At 52.8% G+C, this 8083-nt stretch overlaps 1 protein-coding gene across 4 annotated transcripts in view; it reads right to left on the bottom strand.

Annotated features, from left to right (window-relative positions):
• Positions 1-416: 416 nt before the first annotated feature.
• Positions 417-8083, bottom strand: part of CGNL1 (cingulin like 1) — a 152365-nt gene continuing 144698 nt past the window's right edge. For all 4 annotated transcript variants that reach the window (XM_045822905.1, XM_045822908.1, XM_045822906.1 and 1 more), the window contains 5 exons: positions 6883-6966; positions 6121-6245; positions 5033-5141; positions 4472-4635; positions 417-3396 (listed from right to left, as the gene is read on the bottom strand). In XM_045822905.1, the coding sequence (XP_045678861.1) occupies positions 3267-3396; positions 4472-4635; positions 5033-5141; positions 6121-6245; positions 6883-6966 (612 nt within the window). In that variant the 3' untranslated portion in view covers positions 417-3266. The remainder of the gene's footprint in view (positions 3397-4471; positions 4636-5032; positions 5142-6120; positions 6246-6882; positions 6967-8083) is intronic.

The raw sequence follows: 8083 nt of genomic DNA, 5'->3' as shown, positions 1-8083 counted from the left end.
GCCCACAAACAGAAGCCACAGCCTGGAACACTGCACAAAGCAGGGAATGACAGCTGAGAAATGCCCCACCTCCACCTACTCCCATTGGCTGACCCCAAGGTCCTTTCTGTGGAGAACTTCCATTTCCTATAAAATGGAGACCATGATACCTACTGTCAATAAAGAGAGATTACATGATGATAAGGGAACCCATTTTGGTTTAGGAATGAGGAATATTCAGGGGCTGCCTGTTTATTCTCATGTTCACCCCTGAGCCCTCCCTACCCTTCTGGTTCAGAAACCGGTCTCAGGCCTGGCCTGCCACCAGATTTCACTTCCTTGAGCAGCTTCCAGCCATTCACTTTGGCTATTTCTTGGCAGACACAGAGCTAAGCTCTGGAGAAAACAAGGAAGTCAAAATAATGGGAGGGCTGAGATCCCGTCGGGTGACACCATTTATTGAAAGGCAATCTTGCTCAATCCAGTTCACTTACATGGAGGTAGCTATACAGGAACGTCTCTTCCCCATGACAAACCAAAGCAATCAGACCAGACCCGAATGCAGACACCCAACAGGACAAGCCTACCGGCTTGTCAAATGACTCCCAGGAGCAGAAAAAAATTATAAAGATAGATGATGATTGTCTCCTCAGCATTGCATTTGGCCACATATTTATTAAATAAAATATTTTTTCTTTTTAAGCTAGCTAAAGAAAATATTCTTCAGTGGGGTTAGTTCTTAAAGCAATAAACCAAAAAAAAAAAAAGATATATATAATAAAATCAAAGAATGAGAGCATGTCAGAGCTGGAAAGAACCTTGGGCCCTGGTCCTCACTTATTCTGGGCACTCTGTGACTCTGAGGGCACATGCCCCATCAAGGTCACTGGGATAAGATAAACCTGGACTTGAAAATACCTTGTTCAATGCCCAATCCAGTTCTCTTCCCACCCCAAAGCTACACTGTGTGCATCCAGCTCGCTGTCAGCTCCAATACTGTGAAGAATGGCACATTTAACATTTAAAATGGCCCATTATTTAGGGTAAGGACGCCAGGCTTCTGACTGGTGATCTGTTCTCTTTCCATGGGCATCTTTGCTCCTTGCAGCCAGCCAGGGGTACCCGGAGGAACGGGCCAAAACAAGGGGCTGGGGCTTTCTTTCAAACCAAGACAGACATCACTCCCAAAGCTCTTGGGCCTCAGAGCCTTCTCATCTCCCAGCCTCCGTCACGAGTGGGCTGTGGCATCCCTAGGCAGGCTTCTCAGCAAATGTCTAACGATAGCGGAAGCAGCAGGGGAAGCATGACCACAGTGAGGGTCATGGTAGGAGTTCCAGTGAGCAAGCCGGGCAACCAACTGCAGGCTTCTTGCAGCCCCAAGGGGTCAGGGGCATCCAGGGTTGGGTGGGGACTCAATCTGTGTCTGTTTGCATGACTGTTGTCTATCATTCCCTTCCCCTGAATTCACTCCAGGAGCAGTGTGATTTTGATTCTTTTTACTCACATTACATTCCCAGTGCCTCAGACCATGTCCTCCAGAGGCCTCCAGAGGCCTCACCTGTGGGGGGGTCACACCTGCCCTTAAACCAGGCTGATCGCTCTGAATCCTGTTTCACGGGCTCAGGGATGTGGGGTAGGTAGGGCACAGAGAGTCCCTGCTCCCCCACAGCAATTGTCATGGAGTTCTCAGGTCCACAGGACTCTCATCTACTGGGGAGCTTGGGTACACCGCTGAAGCAGACCAACGTTGTCTCCTCTGCCCCAACAAGTGCACAGCTCACAGGGTTCTCTCCCTGGCCCTGACCTATGAAAGCCCAGCTGTGATTGGACCTGGCCTCTGGATGTACCTGGGGACTGTCACAGAGGGAGGAGACACCAGGAAGGCCGGGAGGGAGTGCTGGTATACCGGGCATTCTCCCAATGCCACGCTCCCTGTGATTCTGTCCCTGCCACGCGGCCTTGCCCAGTCCTCACCACTCCCAGTCACCTCGTGCCTGGTGCTGGCTGATGTCCCTCTGTCCCAGGCAGTTGGCAGGAGCCTCCCAGTTTGCACAGACACACCTCCATCTGATTTGTTGCCTTCCTCCCTTTCCTGACACAAACCTGAGATCCTGCTCCATCTATCTCCTGTACACACATCTCCCCAGCTTTCAAGAACTTTTTCCTTCTCTTCCTTCCCACCCAAACCCACACACACCTGCTTATCTCTTCTCCTTTTCTCCATGACCTCACTGGATACCTGCTTCTTCTTCACCCCTAAGTCCATGAGCCTTGTCCCCATATCCTCCTACTCTGCCCCCAGCAGTCACTCCATTCAAGGACCAGGAGAGCCCAAGTCAGAGGCCTGTTGTAGGAAGAGGGAGGACAGGACCAATAAGAACAGGAGGGACAGGAGGGCCACATCATTTGTCAAAAACCTTACTTCTAAGCCTCCCAAGCCCGTGTGTAAAAGAAATGGCAGCTGGTGATTGGGAGTTGGTCTCAGCATGGTTCAGAAATCATAACAATGTTCTAAATAAAATTCATAACTGAGGCCACAGATACAAGCGACCCTCTGCTTCTCTCTCCTTCCATCAGCAAGTTGTTCACCAAGACCACCTGTGTTTCTCTTCTCAGGGTTAACTGTCCCTTGTCACCACAACAACCCTTTTTTCCAACTCTGTGTCCAAAGTGGTCTTTATTCTGCCTTCTCTGTCTTGCCTCTGCTCTTGAATACTTAAAATCTAGTAGCTTCATATTTAAAAAAATAATACTCAATAAAGATATGTAACCTTGACAAGCACGCCACCCTAGGAAGCCTCTGTAGCATTCCGAATGAAACAGCAGCAGTCAGGAGAAGGTCTGCTCTAAAACATATACAGCCTGTACATCATTTCCCACCATGCACAGTGGCTATTAAATAAAACTAGCATTTTGGACCCTTCCTCCTGGTGGGGGGATGGCAGAGGGGTAGGAGCAGCAGCGCAAATGGTCTGGCAGACAGCTGTGCAGAGGACGTCACCTTGCTAAACCATGTTTTCCCAAGCACCCCAATGGGCGGCCACTGCTCAGCCTCAGGCATCTCAGCATTTACACAGCAACAGCTCCCTGTCTAAGATACGAGAGCCACACTGCCACTCCGAGATCCGAGGAGGAATGGAGCGTGGAGGAGTAAGTCGGCTGGTTATGTGAAGAGGTGGCGATGGGTCTCAGCTCCAGACAGACACTGCTTTTCCTGCCTCTTGCTGTGGGAGGCCGGAGGTCCCTGGGAGGAGTGGTGGGCTACCTCCACGGCATCGGAGGTGGACTCAGATCTGGCTGGTGGCATCCCTGGGGAAGGTGTAGCTCAGCGGCGCCTCATAGAGGCTGCCCCCGTCGGTGCTGAGGTCGTCATCGTCGTCCATGTCGTCCAGCACTTTACTGGGCAGCTTCTTCTGCCTGCGGAAACACGGTCATGATTCCTGGCCCTGGACTGGGGTGTCTCTCTGATCTGGAGGTGAAGGAAGGGTCTCGGGTATTTGCCTCTCCACCCCACCGAGTGGCAGGGAAGCATGCAAACCTAAAGGGTCTGCACCTGCCAGCCCTTTGAGCAGCGGAGGGGAAACGCCCGCCCCTCAGCACGCAAGCCCGTGTTGGCAGGGCGGGTTGGGCAGGGCTGGGACAAGGTCAGTGCTCACTTTTCATTTAGCTTCAAGCTCCAATATGGCTCAACAGGGTGCTGTTATTGACCCCATCTTAATTGAAATTTTTGATATCTTATCCAATGGGGACTTTTTTGCATTAACTTTTTAAAATATTGTACTTAACATTATTTACCTTGATTGCTGAGATTTTTGGTGCTCCCTTAAATGTTGCACCCTAATGTCAGCCCTGGGGCTGGGTTCTTGATGGATGGGCCGTGTTTATAAAATCCTCAAGGGGCTGGAGAGTCTTTTGTCCGTTTATAAGAGAACTACCAGCACAGTCAGCCTCCAAGAAAGGCTCAACTCCATGGAGGAGCACGAACCCAACCCGCTCCCTCACTCCAATGCCCAAGGCAGCGACCTGGGGCAGGGAGAGCAACCTCCACACCCGACCCCCTTAAGACCATGGCCATTCTCTCCTGAAACCCAGGATATCCTAGTCCCCATGAGGATACAGACCAAAACTGTATTTTATATCTCCTGAAGTCACGTAGTAGGCATAGTAAGGGCTGAGAGAGGAGCTGCCCCCTCCACAGTGGTAGGGGCTAGTGTTACCTGCTCTGAGCCTCAGTGTCCCTTTATGGACAACAGGGATAATATCTGTTGGCTGGTGTCGGGACACTGGTATGAGGGTGACACATGTGAGACCCTACGAGCACATGGGGTGACTGAACATGGAGTGAGCGGCTCTCATCTCTAGGATGGGATGACCCCAAAAGGCGACAACAAGACACTGGCTTGAAGGAGCAGAAGTGAGGGTGCCCTAAAAGCACTATGCTCCCCTCGAATGCCGGAGGGACAGTGCCCACGGGGTCACGGTGCTTGCCCACCTTAAGTTCTTCTTCATGGCACTGAGCTGACCCTGCAGCTGTTCGTTCACATCCATCTGCTCCTCCAGCTCCCTCTGCAGCTTCTTCTTAGAGCTTTCTAGTCTGTCGATCTCCTCCTCGGCCTCTTCTACCTGTCGCTTCATTGCTTTCAAGCGCAGGCTCAGCTGCGTTGGGAGAGAGAGTGGGTTAGTGCTGGTCGCCAGCCCGGCTGTGATGGAGAGGGGCCCCAGCGTGGACAAGCCAGCGGGCCAGCCACCTTCTCCCCAGGCCACCAAGACATGCACAGGGGGGCAGCCAGTTTCATGGGAAGGTGGAAATAAGCCTCTGCGGCAAAGGAATCTGCTTTTCACAAGTTGAGTTCAGGGTTTGAAGTTTGCTAAAATCCTCACTAACGCAGCCTAGAGAGGCTCCCTTCTATGATGTAACTGGGTGGAGTGAAAGACAGGCATCAGTCCACAACTCCATCACTGCCCCCACTCCCACAGAGGCCTCACCTCCCTCTTGTCTCCCAGCCTGAGGGATATAGCCTCGTCAGAAATGAATTTGCAGAGGGTCCCTCACCTGGTCCTTCTGATCAGTCAGCGACAGGTGCTCGTCATCCACCTGCATCACTAGCTCCTTCACCTTCCGCTCCAGGCGTCGGTTGCTGAGCTGTAGGCTGGCCCGGTCCCTGGAAGGGCGGGGAAAGCAGAACTGAAGGCTCTCTGATCCCAGCCCCACAGCAGGCCTTGCCCAGACCATGCAGGAGGGCAAGCCCCGGCCAGGGCTGCCCGGTCCACCCAAAGCCGAGGGTCAGAGAGACACGTGACTGTAGGAGGAAAGGGCTGGTCATCGGACAGATGAGGACACAGGGGCTCTAAGAAGGGGAGTGACTTGCCCGAGGTTTCAGAGCCAGGGAGGGGCTGAGGTGGGACTAGACGTGTCCTGAGTTCTCCCTGTCCTGAGCTTTACTTTGAGAGACAGAAGGTCCCTGCCAGGCGGCCACGCTAGGCTGCTCCAGCCCCGCCCCCAGGAGTCCCACAAATAACAGATCGTGTGAAATGTCATACCCACACATATGCACACCCACACCCCTCCTCAAAGGAGAGTGGCCACAGGCAGGAACTGAGGCTGGTCAAGTTCAACCTGGTGCTAGTCCTCAGGCTGCAATTTGGAAGCTAACTGCAAAGAGTCGTGCTGCTGGAAAGGTGTGTGGTCACTGATCCCATGTCCCTCCCACCCACTGTGGGAGACCTGCCTCCTGGCCACTTGGCCTCTGCCAAGCAGAGTGGATACACTTTGCCCTCAGGGCACAGTCAGCACCCTCGCCTCTAATCTGGCTCAAACTTGTCATTTATGAAGCAGCCCATCCTACTGAGGGGACAGGGAAAGAAGCAGCAAGGACAGTGAAAAAGCTATGGACTAAGAGTAGGAGGCCTAAGTTTTCGTCCAGCTACACAAATATTCAGCCAGGCTGCCTTCCTCAAGTACTTGGATGGGTCTCAGTTTTCTCACCTGTCAAGTGGAAATAATAACAACAAGGCTGCACGTGCTCTGCCTTCCTCACGGGAAGGCTTCTGAGGATGGGAAGAGGCACAAACGTGAAAGCACTCTGTGATGCGGCAGTCCCTGCCCGCCAGGCCTCCACACCGCAGCCGCGCCGGGCTCACCTCTCCTCGCTCTCTAGACGGTCCTCCAGCTCTGCGATCCTGGTCTCCAGCTGCACCACCAGCCCCTCCTTGCTGGACCGGTAGGAACCTTCCAGGTGGATGATCCGGCTCTTTAAGTCCTTGTTCTGGAATCAGATGGGAAGACTGTGAGGGGCTGTGTGTCCTCCACTCTGTCTGCAGAGCGGACTACAGGTGGAGCCCACAGATGGTCAGTGACTTCGCTAAGCCCGCTTTTCACACCAGAATGGGTGACCCAGAGGGACCTGGGGAAGCACCCCTGTCCTCATAGCCCAAAAGAAGGGATTCTGTCACATTCCCTTACAAGCCTGAGTGAAATCTTTGCCATGGCCTAGGACTCCTGGGTGTCAGATAAGTGACCTTGGCCTTTCTTAAACCTACTGGTAGGAGAAATAGGCCCCTTCACCACAACCACATATTGTGTTCAGTGAATGGCACGTAAAAGAAAGAACGAGTCTGGCAAGCTTTGTTAGTGACTCCCGTGTTTGACAACACTGGGTCTTTATCATTCTCTAACATCAGAATGTGGCCCTTTTTGGGATCTAAGAACACTTGCAATTCCACCTCCTCCTCCCCGCCACTGGAAACTTCCAAGCATATTTACCATTACTGAGAAAACCCTCTCCAGAAATGGTCTCAGAAACACCTCTCTCGGGCAAGGTACGGCCCAGAGTTTGGGGTACTGCACAAAGCAGGTGCCACTGGGGGCTCCAGTCCAAGCCTCTCGGGGCCAGGTGCCCTCACCTGTCTCTCCAGGGAGATCTTGTCACACTCCAGGTCTTGCCTCACAGCTCTTTCCTGAAGTAGCTCATTTCTCATCTGCTCCATCTACACCAAAGAGAGCAAAAGTGGGGGGTCAGAGAGGGGTTCTTCTGAGACCCTTTGTGCTGAAATGGCTTCAGATACGGAATTTCAACAACCAGGCCAGCTCCTGCTCGTGACCGGGCCTCCTGCCATTTCTCTTCTTGGGTGCAGGAGCTGTTTCTTAGATATTCTTGGTTTCTCAGTGATGGCAAAGACAGTGATACAAGTGACAATAGTAGTCACAGCTAACCCTGCTGCTGAGTAGGACTGTGTCCACCCAAAAGATATATTAAAGTCCTAACTGCACTCCCAACCAGTGCCTCAGATGTGACCTTCTCTGGAACAGGGTCTTTACAGAGGTGGTCAAGTGAAAATGAGGTGAGCCCTGATAACTGGTGTCCTTGCAAAGAGGGGAGATGTGGATGCACAGACAGACTCGCACAGATGGAAGACAGCAGCTGTGTGAAGACCCGGACACAGGAAGAACACCACGTGAAGACGAAGGATGGCAGTGAGGCACCTATGGGTCAAGGCATGCCAGAGATGGCCAGACAACCACCAGAAATGAGGGAGAAGCAAGCAAGACCTCTCCTGCAGGTCCAGAGGGAGGACGGCCAACTGGCTTTTCGACTTCAGACCTTACCTCCAGAACTGAGACAATGCACGCACTCCCGTTGTTCTGGGCCACCAGTCTGCGGTGCTTTGTTCCAGCAGCTCTAAAAACTGACACACCTGCTTAGCACTCCACACGCACTATCCTATTACGTCCACAACAACCCCAAGAGGCAGGTGACACTGTCCCTGCTGGGGACGCTAGAGCTTAGAGAAGCCAGTGAAGTTGTACGGTGACGAACCTCCCAACTTGCCCAGGACCTTTGGTGCTAAAGCTGGGCAAGTGCCAGGTGAACGCAGACAAGTCCATCGCCCAGCTTGTCTGAAATCTATGCAACTAGCAGCAGGCACAGCTTGCATTCCCCTGCACCCGTGACCACTGCACTACAAGTTCCAACTCCAGAAAGCCTTCCACAGTTCGCATGTCTCAAATGCTGCTAGAGCTCACCCTTCTTATGCCAGAAACAGGAGTCGGCAAGAACCCTGGGCAGCGCCTGGTGACCTGGCACGGGCTCAACATTACCGAGGA

Source organism: Phyllostomus hastatus, unplaced genomic scaffold (genome assembly GCF_019186645.2).
Source record: "Phyllostomus hastatus isolate PE091 unplaced genomic scaffold, TTU_PhHast_1.1 phas_scaffold_501, whole genome shotgun sequence".
In the NCBI taxonomy this organism is placed as follows: Eukaryota; Metazoa; Chordata; class Mammalia; order Chiroptera; family Phyllostomidae; genus Phyllostomus; species Phyllostomus hastatus.
This window is presented reverse-complemented; position numbering and strand designations above follow the sequence as displayed.